Source organism: Anas platyrhynchos, chromosome 7, assembly GCF_047663525.1.
Source record: "Anas platyrhynchos isolate ZD024472 breed Pekin duck chromosome 7, IASCAAS_PekinDuck_T2T, whole genome shotgun sequence".
Lineage (NCBI taxonomy): Eukaryota > Metazoa > Chordata > Aves > Anseriformes > Anatidae > Anas > Anas platyrhynchos.
This window is the reverse complement of record NC_092593.1, coordinates 24,372,665-24,391,269: the sequence shown is the minus strand read 5'-3', so window position 1 is coordinate 24,391,269 and position 18,605 is coordinate 24,372,665. Positions and strand designations below refer to the sequence as shown.

At 36.4% G+C, this 18,605-nt stretch overlaps 1 protein-coding gene across 3 annotated transcripts in view; it reads left to right on the top strand.

The window, feature by feature from the left end:
- TTN (titin) overlaps positions 1-18,605 on the top strand; it is a 243,986-nt gene that overhangs the window by 7,433 nt on the left and 217,948 nt on the right. For all 3 annotated transcript variants that reach the window (XM_038182090.2, XM_072041024.1, XM_038182073.2), the window contains exons 6-27: positions 87-331; positions 1,610-1,898; positions 2,120-2,272; positions 2,736-2,855; positions 3,855-3,992; positions 4,770-4,907; positions 5,389-5,526; positions 7,241-7,516; positions 7,626-7,751; positions 8,830-9,111; positions 9,350-9,415; positions 9,930-10,188; positions 10,535-10,595; positions 10,708-10,920; positions 11,574-11,716; positions 13,631-13,836; positions 13,978-14,208; positions 14,777-15,021; positions 15,730-15,953; positions 16,059-16,223; positions 16,327-16,495; positions 16,842-18,532. In XM_038182090.2, the coding sequence (XP_038038018.1) occupies positions 87-331; positions 1,610-1,898; positions 2,120-2,272; positions 2,736-2,855; positions 3,855-3,992; positions 4,770-4,907; positions 5,389-5,526; positions 7,241-7,516; positions 7,626-7,751; positions 8,830-9,111; positions 9,350-9,415; positions 9,930-10,188; positions 10,535-10,595; positions 10,708-10,920; positions 11,574-11,716; positions 13,631-13,836; positions 13,978-14,208; positions 14,777-15,021; positions 15,730-15,953; positions 16,059-16,223; positions 16,327-16,495; positions 16,842-18,532 (5,578 nt within the window). The remainder of the gene's footprint in view (positions 1-86; positions 332-1,609; positions 1,899-2,119; positions 2,273-2,735; positions 2,856-3,854; positions 3,993-4,769; positions 4,908-5,388; positions 5,527-7,240; positions 7,517-7,625; positions 7,752-8,829; positions 9,112-9,349; positions 9,416-9,929; positions 10,189-10,534; positions 10,596-10,707; positions 10,921-11,573; positions 11,717-13,630; positions 13,837-13,977; positions 14,209-14,776; positions 15,022-15,729; positions 15,954-16,058; positions 16,224-16,326; positions 16,496-16,841; positions 18,533-18,605) is intronic.

The following is an 18,605-nucleotide window of genomic DNA, read 5'->3' as shown; positions in this document are numbered from 1 at the left end:
TACTTTTTAAAAACAAAGGAGGTAAAGCTTAAATATGAATGATTATGTCTGCAGTATCTCAGACTTTTTTCTTGGTTTCATTGCAGAAGATTGAAACCCACTTTGATGCCAGATCACTTACAAGTGTTGAAATGGTCATAGAAGGTGCAACAGCCCAACAGCTCCCACACAAAGCACCTCCACGAATGCCTCCCAGACCTACATCAAAATCACCAACCCCACCAATAATTGCTGCAAAAGCTCAAATGGCACGACAGCAATCACCGTCACCTGTAAGACAATCACCGTCACCTGTAAGACATGTCAGAGCACCAACACCCTCACCAGTAAGGTAAACCTCATTAATCTTTCAAATAATATTAGGTTTTGAATCAGTTCTACCTATAGCAGAAATGCAGATTGAGAGAAATGAAAATGCACTGACTTAATATCAACTATGAGTTTATTCTGACTGTGAGATATAAAATGCTGTATTTGACACTGCTACAAAAGAAGTATGTACCTCCCTTCTGTAAATTTTCAGTCACATATGGAAGAAGAAATTTGTTTAGAGAATAAATCCCTTTTGACTATTTTACATACAACTGAAGTAGCGCACACAGCTCCAGGCTCATGATGAAAGAAGAAAACAGTTGGTCAGTTGTCCCTTGATGATTATTTTATACAAACAGAGAAAAGAGCAATAACACTGAGTGGCAAACAGAATGGAAGAATATACTTAAAATGTTATATGTACGTGCTCATAATGACTGCAGAAATCATGTTTGGAATGTAGGCAGGGTGAATGTGGTTATGGAAAATGAAATCTAGCTCTGCTGTATAAAGGGTCTTGAGGAGGAAGGTGAGTGATTTGAAGAGCAGGACCTGTGATCTGGGAGACCTGGGTAGGTCTATGCTGAGAGACAGGTAAAGAGATAATTGTTTCAGAAGTCCTGTAGTCCCAGCATCCCAAAGCAATATCTCCAAGCTCAGCAGAACCCCATCTAAATTGCCAATACTAGATGTGCTGATGAATTTTGCCCCAGCGAGAATAACTTGCAAGTACAGACAAAAATGAATTGATGCTAACAAGGACTAAAACGCTAGGTGAAAGAATAACTCAATAGTGCCATCTAGAGTGCATGTGTAACTAGAAGTCCCGTTCTGCTATGCTAGTCAAACCACTCGTAGATCAACATTACATTCGAAAATGAATCTAAAAGTTAATGTGATGCTGCTGCCCCCTACTGCTGTAATAGTGCAACATTAATGAACGTTATTTGGGAAATGAGACATACATGTATCTCCAAAAAAATGTAAGCTAGACAGCCTGTGAAAGCATTTTGTAAAGGCCTTTTATATCATTCCTATTAGGAAAACAAAGACAGAGGACATAGAGACTAATTATATATTTAGATATTTAAATATATATGCTTGTGCAAAATGCACTTTGACATTTGCCCTTATTTCAACTTGGAAATCTAAGCTACTGAAATGATGTGTTACAGTGATGAGTAGGAAAAGAATACACATTAAGTATAATTTTAAAAATAGATGTATGTAATTTTCAAGTGTAACACCCCAAAAGCTTAATTTATTACACTACATTAATACTACATCTTGTCATTAGGTCCGTTTCTCCTGCTGGAAGAATCTCCACCTCTCCTATTAGACCAGTGAAATCTCCATCTCCAATCCGTAAAACACAGGTAGTGACAACAGCTGGGGCTGAAGTCCTTCCTCCTTGGAAGCAGGAAGGATACAGTGCAACTACTGAAGCCCAGGTGAAGGAAACCAGATTATCTACAAGTGCTACCCAAATAAGAACAGAAGAAAGATGGGAGGGGAGATATGGGGTCCAAGAACAAGTTACCTTTAGTGGTGCCACCGCTGGTGAGGTTGCAACTGGTGCTAAAGAGGTAAAGTCTATTTTTGGAAAGAACATTGTTTTTGCTCTGTGTGTGGACTCACTACTGCTGAATCTGAGAGGCTGTGCATAAAGACTTGGGTGTAACTGCTGTTGAGAGATTCCTGCTGCAAACCTTTGTTTAATTGCAAAGTTCTTTCTATGTATTTGTCTTGTGCTTCTTTTGAGTGTATGCAAAACACAAAGAAATGTCTTTTGATGTGACTAATTTAGGTAAGAAAGGACAGTGAAAAAACAGCAGCTGTTGCTACAGTTGTTGCTGCTGTGGATCAAGCCATGGTGAGAGAGCCAGCTCCAAGTATTGTAGAACAAACTGCTAAAAGGACAGCAGCGACTGCAGTACATGTTCAGGCTGTTCAGGAGCAGGTAGAAGTAGAGCACAGACATTTGATGATTTCCCCTTTATCCCTTCATCCAACATGCAAATAAAGCATGTGAAGAATTAACAAGCCATTACCATAAAAGCATGCATACTCATATAGAGCATCTGGACTGTAAAGGAATGCTTATGGATCACTTATTCCATCACTTCCCTTCATAGCAGGATTGAACTAATTATTCTTAAACTTTTTCTAAGTTTAAGAATGCCTTCTATGAAAGTGATCCTGTATTTTCCCTTATCAGTTATTTTCTAACATTTTTCATACCCTGATGAAGTCTTTCCTCTAATGTCTTATTTATACTTTCCCCACTAGAAATAAAATAATTCTCCCTTAGTATTTTCCCTTCACTTGCATTCCTATCTTCTTTTTCCTTCTTTTCATGATCAATTTGTTAAAATTAATTTTAAGGCTTTGGTTTTTTGTTTGTCTGTTACTACAAAAATCAGATGAGAAAGGAGGCAACGGTAGTACTTACCAGTGATAGAGCTACAAAACAAACAGTAATATCAAGATCTAGAGAAGGAATTGTTACTTCACAAGAACAAAGGCACATCTCTCATGAAAAGGTGAATACAGATGTTATCCACAATTCTTATACCCTATCTTATTTGAAAAAATCAAATCTGAAGAAGACAAGCCTATGAACAATGAAAATGACATCCAGTGAAATTATTTTCTCCTTTGATATTTTTCCATTCTTCTAGTTTACATTGCTATCGTTCTCTTGCCCCTCCTTGGTGATGCCTTTCTTTTTTTTTTTTTCTTTTCTAAATTTTATTTCCACAGTTAATATTTAAGAATGTGATATATAACTTTCTGAAAATTTAACTTAGAAAAAAAAAGCTATTGTTTATGTTAAATTTTCATACGTTTCTGTTTCTAAGCTTGTAGCCTGCTTTGTTTATTGGCAGCACAAAGGGTCAAAATAAAGAGGAAAAACTCATTCTGCATTGAAATCTGTTTTGACAATATTAGCAAGTAATTTGGGATTCAGGTTATTTTAGCATGTGTTTTATAAGATAAATTGATTTGATGGAATAGCAGCTTTTGCAGAGAAATGTTACATTTGCATTCTGAAATGCTGAAATGTGAGGAAGGAACTGTAATCCATGAGTACTGAAACAAAAACCCACCTGGACAGAAAATTACATGCTTGTGTTCAGGTTACATCTGGACTTCTTTGCAAAATGAAACTTACCTAAAACTTACTTTAAATATCCTACACTTTTTAAAGTGACTATGATGCAGAACAGTTTTTCTCTGATCCACTTTCTTTTATTACTGCTTTCAGTAGCAAAACAAGCATTTTTTCAATGTTTTATGATTTTTATGTTAAATGCATATACGTTTTATAAAAAGGTTGTTTATGTTGTTGGCATTGTTTCCAGACTAGATGACTTTGAAATCCAGATTTGGACATTTTTCCTGTCTTTTTTTTTTTTTTTGTGCTTTTTTGTTTGTTTGTTTGTTTTTTCTTTTGTATCCTTTTCCACTTTTACAGAAAATCACATACCTTATATTTTGAACAATATATAATTTTGAATTCCATATTTGTAAACATCCAGGTAAGAAAAGAACCAGAGAAAACTCCAGTGCCCACAGTAATAATTGCCACAGACAAAGCCAAAGAACAAGAAAGAATATCAAGAGCTAGAGAAGAAGTATCTTCCAGACATGAGCAAGTGCACATTGCTCATGAAAAGGTGAGTAAAGATGTTATAGATTTTTATACTCTAACAAGATTATAATACATCATTCCTCATCAGATGTCCCCTGCTTCTTTATGAAGATGAAGAGGAAATTACAAAGTGAAAACTTATAAAACAACCTATCCAGTATTGCTGCTGCAGATCTACTGAATTCATATCAGCTCTGTCTACAGAGGAAGAATGTAGCTGTAGGTCCTGTGAGGATTATAGCTTTTATTGCCAATTTCATTTGATGATTAATGACCTTTGCTTTTCATCTGAAGGCAGATTTATGAAGATAATTGTAAAGGTCATCCTATCATGATAGGATAATCCTTATTTATATGTGCAGATTGTTTTAATGAAGTTCATATTTGTGTGAGGACTGAATGCACCTGCTAGATCATATTCTGGAACTATTGTTCATTGAAGTAACCAATGAAATAGTTCCATCTACTGATGGAAATAAATTAAGTCAATAATACTCATTTTTATTCAAACTTTTTCTGCAAAACATAGTAATAATATAGTACAATTGACTAAGAAGTGGGAAGATTCTTCTGTAATTCACACACAGATTAATGCAATATATTAATGGTTTTGAATAGAGTTGGTTCAGCTAGCATGTAAGATAGGCTACAACTGGGACTGTACAAAGGAATTATTCCATTTCAGCAGTAATGTTTTCTTATTGATATACATTCTGAAATCTTGTCCCAATTTCATGAAAAACTGTAATTTTGATGACAGACATTATTGATTACTATTATTTTTCTTTACCATAAAAACTAGATAAGAAAGGAAGATGTGAAACCTTCTGTACCTAAGGTAGTAATTACCACTGATAAACCTAAAACACCGGCCATAATATCGAAAAGTAAAGAAGGAATTGCTACCAAACAAGAACAAGTGAGCATAACCCATGAAAAGGTGAATAGCACTATAAAAACCTTATTTGTTTTGTTATCCTCTAGTCTTTGCAAATAGTTTCTTTCCCTGAACAAATACTAACTATACATTTACATCTCATTTTTTTCTAAGATTTATTCCACTTACAAACTTTTGGGATTGCCGTTAATTAGATTATATAATTCCACCTCCCATGCTCTCCTAAATGTCTTCATTAATAGGATGCCCATAATTATTTTTGACTGACTTGTGGAATGGACTGACTGACTCCTGAATTTTAACTTCTTTTTTTTTTTTTTTTTTTTTTTAAATCATGACTTTTACTTAAATAGGTGTCAGGGAGTAACAATACTTATCAGTATACATTTAATACAGAGCTATCTGCACTGCACAAGGTTATAACCCCTTAATTCACCTTCCCTGTTCCCATACCAAAAATGTTTTCCATTGTTCAAGTATCTTCCAAGATAACTGAAACTTTTATTTCTGCTGTAATAATTAGATTAAAAAGGAAGCTAAGAAAACTACTGTAGTTCCGAAAATAATTGCCACTGATAAAACCAGTGCACCAGTCACAGTGTCCAGAACTAGAGAAGAAATTACAGCCAAGAAAGAACAAATTCATCTAGCTTATGATCAGGTGAATACAGCTGTTGCAGATGTGAAATGCGCTGTTACAACTTGTCTTATCTGCAAAACTCACCTTTTAAGATCTACTTGAGTACAATAGAATGTATTTAAATTAATTCTTGTTAATATGCCTGTTAAGTGGGTTGATGTCAAGTAATAGAACCAGTGTGATTAAATAAGTTTCTAGTGATACCAAGATTGATGCCTCACCTACATTCAGGTGAGGCATCATTCATGACTACATTCAGATATCTCTGTGAAAGCTTACTGACTACCAAAGTCTTTCAAGTAGTGTTTACTTGTCCAAATTTCTGACTCAGCAATCTTTTTTTCTACAAGCAGATTCCTTGCAAATTTATAGTTGTCAGATGAAACAACTTATCTATATTAAGGCTGGGATTATGTTGTTCTTTGTACAATGAAAACTTTAACATCAATTCAGTTCTGTTCAGTTGATTATTTCTGACAGTAAGACACTTGTTGACACTGTTTTATTCCAGTAGGATTACCATAGTAGAAAAGCTTTGCTATTGTAGTATAGCTAGGAACTCTTATCTATGGCAGAAACTACAGCTGCAAATAGCTTTTACTTAAAGTCTATCTACTTTGTTAGAAACAGTATGGCACATTCATGCAGTATTGTTATAAAATACAATTTAAAGATCATGGCATTTGAAAATGACTAAAAGGAATCAGAATGCAAAGAGATCACAACTAATTGGTAGAAGATGTTTATACCAGCTTAAATTTGGTCCTCAATTCACAACAATTTTGAAATTGGCAGCAAACTGAACTGAGGTCTCTGTTACCTTAACACTAATTAAATAATTAAACAACATGTTTGTAAACAATCATATTTTGGCCTTGTTTAAGTCAATTTATTTTAATGCAATAATAATTTTGAAATCAACATTAGATTATAAATTAGTTTTGGAGGGTTTTTTTTGTCACCCAAAAGGCATATGTTTCATATGCTGTGTTGCTGCAGAGGACATCTGGATCAGTTACAGCAATAATACAGTAGGACCAATCATCCTAATATCTACTGTTCAATGACTGGACAGAAGTTTGGACCCTGATAACATTGAAGCTGACGTTATCCATCGGTTATTAGAAAAAAAAAGGTCCCGATAAAAGTACATTATTTCCAATTTCTCAGAAAGCATAGATTTCATTCTTTAGTAAAGTATTTTAAAATAGATTAGCATCTGAATTTACATATATGCTTGCAGTAGCTATTTCTATGGATATATTCCTTTGTAAATACATTTGCATCAGATGCCAGACATTTCACACATTTTTAGTAGCATCTAACAGTAGTATGGTGTTGATGAGCATACTGACTTGAAAATTGTGTATACAATTATATAGCTGTTGTACTCACAGACAAGTAATCATAAATTTGACTAAAGTATTAAAAATGCAATTGCATAGAAATATTGATATGCATAAAGCATTCAAGCATAGTTATGTTCTAAATTTCTGTAGACAGAGCTTGGAAAAAAATATGTCTATATTTGAATCTACTGATTCTGAAGTGTATGGGTGAACATATTTGATGTTTGTTATTACTTTTGCACATCTATGTATGGAATGCACTATCTCTGTTTTGAATATACTTTACTGAGCAGTGTGTGCCCAGTAAAATACAAGTATTTGCCAAATATGCTAGCTGTTAGTATAATGATGAGTATCTGTATAAATTCTGTCCATGTTATTTGTAGATTGAAGCTGGAAAAAGGGCTGAAGCTGTAGCTACAGTTGTTGCAGCTGTTGATCAGGCACGTGTTAGATCACCCTGGGAACCAGAGCAAGCAGATGAAGCTTATGTCAAGCAGAAAGGTTTGGAATACAGCTATAAAGAGCATGCTGTAAGAGAACATGTTTCTGAGGTGCCAGCAGAACATCATGTTGTCACTAAAGAAGTTAAAACTGTCTATGTTCCTCCTGAGAAACATATTTCAGCTGCTGAAAAGAAGGAAGTTCATGTATCAACAGAGGTTAGATTCTTTTTATGTTGTATTCTTTTCCAAAAACTATGTCCTGATTAAATCTGTTTCAGTTTGGAGAACAGCATCACATTCTCAACATTTTCTTTGCTTCATGTAGATTAAAAGAGACACAGAAACCAAGATAGAGAAAACAATTCATATAGAACACCCGCGACCCCGCACAGCAAGTCCTCACTTCACAGTCTCCAAAATTGCTGTTCCGAAACCAGATCATACATATGAGGTAAGAAGTGAAAACAGGAGAACAGCATGCTCGTTTATAATAACCACTAGCCACCCATTTTGTTCTTCCTCCAAGTCGAGTATGGTACTTTCTCAAGAAGGGTTGTATGTTCTCTACAGTTGTTTTTGTCGTCATCTTTGACTAATAAAGAGTAATGCTGTAAACAAACACACAAACCGCTAAAATGCGATGTGTAACTATTACTGGTTTAAACAAGATTATAGCATATTTAAGGATTCTGCCTCAATATTTTGCCTTGCAGTGAAACCATAAACACTTTTCATACAACTTACATTTTTTAGAGCAGAAATATACCTTTTCAAGATTACTATTTGCATCACTTCACTAGCATATTGATAACAGTGCTTTCTTCTTTGCAGATTACCATGTTCTAAGCTATTTAAAAAAAAAAAAAAACAGACTGCATTATATGACACTGTTTTTAGTGTTGTGTTTTCCATTCTTCTGACTCCTTCACATAATATTAAAAGTTCACAATTAATTCTCTCATTCAAACAAACCTTTTCTCCTCATCTTGACTTTGAGAATGAGCTTTTTTTTTTTTTTCTCAAACATAATTAAAGACTAGAAACTTAATAAATACTTATCTATAGATTTATGCGTGTTTTCCAAATTCATTACACCTGCAATAACATTCAAAAATCTCTTTAGGTATTTTAATGCATGCCATTTATATAATTAGAGGTATAGTTGGATGTAGAATCTATCAAACTGATAAAATGAAAAGCTAAGGCCTAAAGTGAATAAATCTAGAGGACTTTTTACAAGTTTCACTTAAGAGTTTCTTGACTGTTCAAAGATCAAATTCTAAAGTAAAAACTGAGAAAATATTTGAATATTAGCCAAATAGTAATAGTAATGCAGGCATTTTACATCTCCATTACTCTACTGCTGCAATCCAAACCTTCAAGTTGTTTCTATAGATATAGCTTTTGCAGCATCGACAAAGTAACAAGGGGAGCGACCATTACATATACAACCTGCTGAAGAAATACACTATGCTTTCGCTGGAAATAAGAAAACTACTAACTGCAACCCTTTTTCTTCTATTCTGTAGGTTTCAATAGCAGGGTCTGCCATGGCTACTCTGGAAAAAGAGCTATCAGCTACTTCTGCTGTGCAAAAGATCACCAAGCCTGTGAAACCACCTCAGCTAAAGCCACATGAAGTCAGGATGAAAGTAGAGCCAGTTGCTCCTCCACAGTTCCCCTTTGCAGAGGCTACTGAGGCCTATAAGAGTCATTATGATGTTGAGACTAAAAAAGAGACAGGTGTAAGCATTAAAGGTGAAGCAGCGCGGGAAGATCACTTGGTGTTGCGGAAAGAAGGAGAAGCAAAGGTATGTCATTAAGCAAATTTCAATCACTCTGACTTAAATCTTTAAAAATGAAGTATTGCTTATTTTCTATTTCCTCCTTGCAGTTTTCTCACTTTTACAAGATTTGACTGACTTTTATTCCTTTGCTGTTTAGCTCAAAATCTTCTAAAGACCTAATATTTACCTTTCTAATTTATTTTCTTACCTAATTCTGCTGTTTACTTCCTTGGCCTTATTAATTATGTTTTAAAAAACCTAGGTGACAGAAACTGCCAGAGTTCCTGTGCCTACAGAAACCCCCGCTACTCCACCCACCTTAGTCTGGGTAAGGAATTTTTATGTAGATAAGGGTGTTATACTATGTTTACAATCATTTTGTACTGTGATTTTCTATTTTAATCTTTGAAAACTTGACTGTGAAAATTTGGTTTTATTTAATCTTTTTACCCTGTATTAGACTTACTCAACCATATACTTAATCTCTTATACAAACTATCCTGAATGAGTGTTATGTGGGTGAGTGTTCACAATCACGTAACACAGTAGGTTGACCTTTGCTGTTCTGAAAAAATTCTCACCATCATCTGGAATAAATATCAAGCTACTTTTTCATTTTCTTTTTAATGATAATAATGTTCAAAGATCCCAAATCCAGTTTCAAATACTTCCCTTTTAAAAATGCCTTTTTTTTTTTTTTTTTTTTTATGGATACACTGCTGAACAGAACACTTTTTTGTAGTAGTCATTAAATTTTCCATTTAAAGAGGTTTTAGTTGTTTAAATGTCTGTTTTCTAGTGAAAATGTGTATTGACTGTGATACTTATTTTTTGTTATACAGGGTCTCAAAAATAAGACTGTGACTGAAGGCGAGTCTGTCACTCTGGAGTGCCATATCTCTGGTCATCCTCCACCTACTGTGACATGGTACAGGGAAGACTACAAGATTGAGAGCTCAATGGACTTCCAGATCACTTTCAAAGCAGGACTTGCTCGCCTTGTGATTCGTGAAGCCTTTGCAGAAGACAGTGGAAGATTTACCTGCACTGCTACCAACAAGGCTGGGAGCGTCAGCACATCTTGCCACTTACATGTGAAGGGTAAGTATATGTATCACTTTAGAATGATTATTATTTTATTAACATTTATTGTTTTATTAATTTACTTATAATGTAACTTTGATATTTTGTCAGTTGTCAAGTAGAACACGTGCCTTGATTTATACTCCAGGGTAGTTAGGAAACAGAACTGGAAGAATATAAGAAGAAGAAAAAAAAAAAAAAAGGCTGACACTATTAATTTGTACTCTGTACAAGTTCATGGTCCTCTGACCAACTAACCAACTAGCTACTTAGCCTTCTTCTTTCTCTTTGTGTTAGCTAAACTCATTTCTTAAGCATTATTCTAAAGTATTCTACCATTCACTATATCATATTTGCCTTGCAGTTTCAGAAGAAACTGAAGCTCGAGAAACCGTATTTGAGAAGGCTGTTACAGAAGAGAAACGGTAAAGTTACTTCCTAAACAGATTGGTCCTACTGTGCTCATTAGTTTCCTGCACTATATTTATGAGAGCCTCAGACATCAGATCACTTACCTGCACTTTAATCTTGTTTCAGCTATGTGGAGACAAAGGATGTTGTAATGGAAGATGTCTCTGCTGCAGCAGAGGAAGTATCGGGAGAACCCATACCTCCTTTCTTCATAAGAAAACCTGTAGTACACAAATTAATTGAAGGTGGGAGCATTATTTTTGAGTGCCAAGTAGGGGGCAACCCAAAGCCACATGTCTACTGGAAAAAAGGTGGAGTTCCTCTTACGACTGGCTACAGGTATCTTAAATACAATGCACAAAAACTCTTTAAACACATTTTTAATACATGTTTAATTGGCAACTGAGCTGAATTAACCTGTCTTTTCACTCATTTCTGTGAAAATGATAGGATCTTGATGTGTAACTTGAGGTCTGCTGATTTTAGAAATATAAATATTCAAAAGATCATAAAATGAGAAATGCTACATAACTTTAAAAAAAATCTGGAAGAAATTTTGCATTTGTTATACTGTCTGTGCAATGTTTTCATTCTGTCTATGCAAGTGTCTGTAGAAAGCAATACACTTTCTAGCAGAAAAAATATGCTTCTGTAGTATTGACTTATATATTGACTCATTTAATGACCCGTATTAGAACAAACTATATGCACACTGCATGTAATGTTTTACCATGTCTAATAAGTAGATCTCTGATACTTCAATTCTGCTTTTGTATTTCATTTTTTAGTGACAACAAAAAGAAAATAGGCCTGTGCTCTAGTTTCAGTATGGTTACTTTTCCTGTGCTTTTTCTGCCGATTCATTCAGTTAGAATTGTCTGCAAAAGTTTCTCTTTAGTTGTACAACTAATCAGAATCACTGTTAAAATGAATTCATGAAAAATTCTGCTCAGAAGAATTATGGAGATACTGTACTTTTATGTTTTCTATAGATACAAAGTGAGTTACAAACGAGAAACTGGGGAATGCAAACTTGAAATTTCCATGACTTTTGCCGACGATGCCGGAGAATATACTATTATTGTTCGTAATAAATACGGAGAAGCTTCTGCAACGGTCTCCTTACTAGAAGAAGGTACATTGTAAATTAAAGGAATGAGGAAAATACTTTTTACAATTAATTTTAAAAAGAGAAAAACATTCTAAACTGTGCTGCAAATTCTTTGCAGTTTAGTTTGTTCAGTTCAAGAAACATAATGAAAATGTGCTGATACCTGTACTAACTGCTGGCTCTATTTCTGCTAGGTAGTGTTTGACATCAGTTTCTTGATGGATTTATGTTCTTTTCTAGAATGTGTAGCTATAGAAACGTTCTGTATGTTATAAGTGTATGTAACACATTTGCAGAGTTATGTGGGGAAAGGAGGTTAAAAAAGTATCAGGCTTTTCTATTACAGGAAAAGAAGTTAGCTTAGATCCACACAATATCCTTTTCTCTAAATTGAAGAGAGATGGGTTTGAAAGGTGGACTGTCTGGTGGATAAGGGTTTGGCTGGATGGCTGCAGCCAGAGAGTTGTGGTCAACAACTCTATGCCCAGTTGGAGGCCAGTGAAAAGTGGTGTCCCTCAGGGCTCTGTCTTAGGACTGGTGCTGTTTGGTATCTTTATCAATGACATAGACAGTGGGATCCAGTGAACCCTCAGCAAGTTTGTAAATGACACCAAGCTGAGTAGGTGCAGTTGATAGAACAGAAGAAAGGGATGCCACCCAAAGGGAGATGGACAGGCTTGAAAAGTGGGCCCATGTGAACATAATGAGGTTCAGGTGCAAGGTGTTGCACCTGGGTTGGTGCAATCCCAGACATGAGTAGAGACAGAATGGGAGAACTCATTGAGAGCAGCCCTGCAAAGAAGAACTTAGGGGCTCTGGTGAACAAAAAGCTTGACATGAGCCAGCAATGTGCACTTGCAGCCCAGAAGGCCCTTTGCATCCTGGGCTGCATCAACAGAGGAATGGCCAACAGGTTGAGGGAGGTGATAGTCCCCTTCTACTCTGTCCTCATGAGGCCACACTTCTTGGAGTACTACATCCAGGTCTGGGACCCCCAACATAAGAAGGACGTGAACCCATTGGAGCAAGTCCAGAGGAAGTCCTTGAAGATGGTCAGAGAGCTTAAGCACCCTTTCTATGAAGAAAGACTGAGAGAGATGGGGATGTTCAGCCAGGAGTTAGAGTAGGCTCTGGGAAGACCTCACTGTGGGCTTTCAGTACATAAAAGGGGCTTATAAAAAGAGGTGGAGATTGACATTTTACATGGGCAGATGATGATAGGAGAAGGGGGAATAGTTTTATATTAAAAGAGGGGAGATTTAGATTAGGTGTTAGGAGGAAATTCTTCACCCAGAGGGTAGTGAAGCACTAGAACAGGTTGCCCAGAGAAGTAGTGGATGCCTCATTCCTGAAAGTGATCAGTTCTATGTTGGATGGGTCTGTGGGCAACCTGATCTAGCAGGTGTCATCCCTACACATTGCATTGGGGTTGAAATTAAGTGATCTTTAAGGTCCCTTACAACCCAAGCCATTCTATGATAAAATTTGATGGTTATTTTCAGTTGTCCATGTAAAAAGCATGAGACCCAGTTAGGTTGGAAAAGACCTCTAAGATCATCAAATCCAAACATTAACCCAGCAGTGTCATATCTACCACTAAAAGAGGTTGCAGGAGACAGAGCTGTGGGTAAAGAAGTAAATATAGTCACTTAAAGTGCTTCCACTTAAAGAACTAGAATACCTATAATGCAGAATAAAACTTTTACCTGTTTATAAAACTAGAGGGCACTAGTCTACATTTTATTAGTAGTTTCATTTTATTGCCTAGGCAGACAGAATCTCTGCTCAAATCACAAACCTTTCCCCTCCCCACACCCCATTGTACAAAATAACATTAGTTTTACTATTGCACAAAAGCAACAATAAATTAAGTTTGTACTTCTTTTTTATTTCAATCCAGTGAAAATCACAAACACTTAATGTTTTGTTAATTCTTAGCTGATTACGAGGCCTACATAAAATCGCAACAAGAATTAATGTACCAAACTCAAGCGGCTGCATATGTACAGGAACCTAAAGTGGCTGAGGTAGCCCCACCTATTTCATATGGTGACTTTGAAAAAGAATATGAAAAAGAACAAGCCCTAATTAGGAAGAAAATGGCAAAAGATACAGTGGTGGTCAGAACTTTTGTGGAAGATGAGGTATGTCTACCACTCCATGCTCATTTTGTATCCTGATGAAAGAAACTGTTTAAAATCTTTTTTAATTTTACCAGTACAAGTCATTTCTTCTCAAGGTCATTACCTGGTATATGGAACTAATGGTCTTGCTTTTCTGTACAGGAATTCCATATTTCTTCTTTTGAAGAAAGACTTATCAAGGAAATTGAACTCAGAATTATTAAGACCACCTTAGATGAACTCCTCGAGGAAGATGGAGAGGAGATGATGGTTGATATTTCTGAATCTGAAGCTATTGAGGCAGGATTTGATTTAAGATTAAAGAATTACAGATCCTTTGAAGGCACAGGAGTTACTTTCCATTGCAAGACAACTGGATATCCATTGCCAAAGGTACTCCAAACCTGTATGACATTTTTGTATTTAAAAAAACCTCTGGTGCTCTACTTGAAAACACCCTTAACCATCTCACTGTCATAAATTCTACATTCTACACAGAAAATGGCAAATCTCAAAAGAAATGCCATCTTTTGTTTTGATATCAGCCTGAATTTTTCATTTGTCCCTTAATACAGCAGTGTTAGATTGGTTAGCTATTTCAAAGGTAGGTTAGGTTTAACTGTTAAGTAGGTCTTGCTTCTGAGTTTCTATGAATTAGCACTCACAAGTGGGGAGCACAGCAACAAGTCTGGTCTAGGTCACTTTGCTCTCCCTCAAAAAAAAAAAAAAAAGACTTAAAAGACTTTGTTTCTAGCTCAAGAATATCAAAATTTATGTTTCAGGCTACTGTGGAAACATATTATTTTAGTCTAACATTTTAAACTAAGAAAATGTTAATACCTCTAGAGCAACAATGCATCAGCTGAAAAAACAGAAAGTTGTAATTGTTGTATGTACAGGCCATTACTGGATATTTGTCTTTAGCAGGGTTCACTTAGCATTCCTGTTTCTTTCCATGCAGATTGCATGGTACAAAGATGGTAAGCGCATAAGGCACGGAGAGCGCTACCACATGGAAGTTCTGCAAGATGGCAGTGCCAGTCTGCGTTTGCCTGTTGTTTTACCTGAAGATGAAGGAATTTATACTGTCTTTGCCAGTAATATGAAAGGAAATGCCATTTGCTCAGCAAAGCTCTATGTTGAGCCAGTTGCACCCACGGCAACTCCAGGTTATATGCCAGGACCAGAAATTATGAGAAGATATAGGTAGGTACACACTAATACACATTTCTTGAGACTTCACTCCTCTGCAATAGACTGTCCAAAACCTCATTATACAGAGGCTAAACCACTTAGGTTGTCAAAGCTTTCATGCTTCTGAAGTTCTTAATGCTGTTTCCATGGCTTGCACTGATTTATATGCCAACTTAATGTCTGATTTGCCTTTTTAGTGAGCACTGCATTTCTCAGAGTACTATCTTTCACATGCATATCCATCCACAGTGTCAGATTTACAACCTCAATAGCCATATCTTTCTTAAAGTGGTTATATTTCACCAAAAATAAATAAATAAATAAATAAAATAAAATATTTATTTGGAAGTTTAGTACTGTATGCAACTCTTATTTCTACTCTTGAAATAGCTGTATTTCTATAACAGAAAAAAAAATCCAATGTTGCCATATTCTATGTAAATATACATATATGCACACGCATGCAAAAAGCATACACTGGATTACATTTGTGTCTGTACAGTGTCTGAAAAAAAATAAATTTCACTGACTGTGTTGTATCCTAATATGATTTGTCAATACAAATTGCTGTCAAAAAGAAAGAAAACTGACTACACAATTTCTCACATAGACAAATTTAAACTCTTTAAAAAATATCTTGTTAAAGGCAAAATTTGAGCTTTGATTATCACGTCAGCCCACAGCTGCATGACATTGCCATATCTTTTCGTATCCTTCCAGATCTATTTCTCCACGCTCTCCAAGCCGTTCTCCTGCCCGCAGCTCTCCTTCTCGTTCTCCTGCCCGCAGATTAGAAGAAACTGATGAAGGACAATTAGAGAGACTATATAAGCCAGTTTTTGTGCTGAAACCTACATCATTCAAATGTTCACAGGGGCAGACAGCAAGATTTGACTTAAAAGTTGTTGGCAGACCTATGCCGGAGACATACTGGTTCCATAATGGTACATCAGTTTCATTTTCTTCAAAGAATAATTAAAAAAATAATATTTTACATCTTGTTTGGACACATTCTGAGTGCATTCTTTTTTGTTCATTTATTTCTGCAGGTCAACAAGTGGTTAATGATTACACCCACAAAATAGTGATAAAAGAAGATGGCACCCAGTCATTGATCATTGTTCCTGCTATGCCCGAAGACTCTGGTGAATGGGCTGTAATTGCTCAGAACAGGGCAGGCAAAGCTTCAGTATCAATGACGTTGACTGTGGAAGGTATCTATTGTGCATGCTATTTTTAGGTGGCTGGGCAATGTTTTCTATTAAAAAATGTAGTTATATCAATTCCTCTTGTGGTAACCTTCCTTTGCTCTTTCAGCTAAGGAAGACCTAGTCAGACCACACTTTGTGGAAAGGCTGAAAAATGTTAGTGTAAAAGAGGGCTCTAGACTGGAGATGGCTGTGAAAGCTACTGGTAACCCTAATCCTGACATTGTTTGGCTGAAGAACAGTGACATCATTGTACCTCATAAATATCCCAAAATAAAGTAAGCAGTTGTGTTTTTTATTTGTTTGTTGGTTGGTTGGTTTTGTTTGTAATAGTAAATGAGTTAATAATCACAGTCTTGTAAAGCACTGATTTCTCAATACTCTGCAGGCAAAACTGACATTGAATTAAAGGCTTCGTATTACCTTCATTATCTGCTTGATTTGAAGGCATTGCATTCATAAACATGAATAAATGTAAGCAGCATGTCTAATTGCTCCAGTGAATTTCCTTTGGAGGCTTTGATCTCATTTTGGAGGAGTGCAAAAATAAGTAACAAGAAAGTGCAAAAATGGATAACAATGAAGTACTAAAACATTTTTTTACAAATTGTTTTAATATTTCAGGATTGAAGGAACAAAAGGGGCCGCTGCCCTTAAAATTGAATCTACTGCCAGGCAAGATGCTGCATGGTATACAGCTACTGCTATCAATAAAGCTGGGCGGGACACTACTCGGTGCAAAGTGAATGTTGAAGTTGAACATGCTGAACCAGAACCAGAAAGGAGGTTAATCATTCCAAAAGGGACTTACAAAGCCAAGGAAATTGCTGCACCAGAGTTAGAACCTCTCCATTTGCGTTATGGTCAAGAGCAATGGGAGGAGGGAGATCTTTATGACAAAGAAAAACAACAAAAACCTTTTTTTAAGAAGAAGCTCACATCATTAAGACTCAAGCAATTTGGACCAGCACACTTTGAGTGCAGGCTTACACCAATTGGTGATCCAACCATGGTGGTGGAATGGTTGCATGATGGCAAACCCTTGGAAGCAGCTAACAGGCTCCGCATGATCAATGAGTTTGGGTACTGTAGCCTGGACTATGGAGTAGCCTATTCTAGAGATAGTGGTGTGATCACTTGCAGGGCAACTAACAAATATGGTACAGACCATACATCTGCTACCCTTATTGTGAAGGATGAGAAAAGCCTTGTGGAAGAATCCCAATTGCCAGAAGGCAGAAGAGGACTGCAGCGAATTGAAGAGTTAGAAAGAATGGCACATGAAGGTGCTCTTCCTACAGTTGCAGTGGATCAAAAGGAAAAACAAAAACCAGAACTTGTTTTGGTTCCTGAGCCTGCAAGAGTCCTGGAAGGTGAAACAGCTCGATTCCGCTGCCGTGTGACTGGTTATCCTCTACCCAAGGTCAACTGGTACCTCAATGGACAGCTCATTCGTAAGAGCAAAAGGTTTAGACTCCGTTATGATGGGATTTACTACCTGGATATTGTAGACTGCAAATCATATGACACAGGAGAGGTGAAAGTCACTGCAGAGAATCCAGAAGGCTTTATTGAGCATAAGGTGAGAGTTGAGATCCAGCAGAGGGAAGACTTTAGATCAGTTCTTCGTCGGGCTCCTGAACCCAAACATGAACCTGTAGTGACAGAGCCTGGAAAACTTCTATTTGAGGTACAGAAGGTAGACAAACCTGCAGAGACAACAACCAAAGAGGTGGTGAAGCTTAAAAGGGCTGAAAGAATCACTCATGAGAAACTTTCAGAGGAATCTGAGGAGCTGCGCAGTAAATTCAAGAGAAGGACAGAAGAGGGCTATTATGAAGCCATTACTGCTGTGGAACTTAAGTCTCGCAAAAAAGATGAATCATATGAGGAAATGTTAAAAAAGACAAAAGAAGAACTTCTTCACTGGACCAAAGAGATCCCAGAGGAAGAAAAGAAAGCACTTCCTCCTGAAGGCAAAGTCACCATTCCAACATTCAAACCAGAGAAGGTTGAGCTTAGTCCAAGCATGGAGGCTCCCAAGATATTTGAACGGATTCAAAGCCAGACTGTAGCCCAGGGGTCAGATGCCCACTTCCGTGTGAGAGTGGTGGGGAAACCAGACCCTGAGTGCCAGTGGTTCAAAAATGGTGTGCAGATTGAAAGGACTGATCGTGTATATTGGTACTGGCCTGAAGATAATGTTTGTGAACTGGTCATCAGAGATGTGACTTCTGATGATTCTGCCAGCATCATGGTGAAAGCAGTCAATATAGCTGGCGAAACTTCTAGCCACGCTTTCCTGTTAGTACAAGGTAATTTTAAATCTCTTACTTTTATTCTGCTGCCTCTCATATTTCCTATTATATTTAAGTGTATATGGCCAGT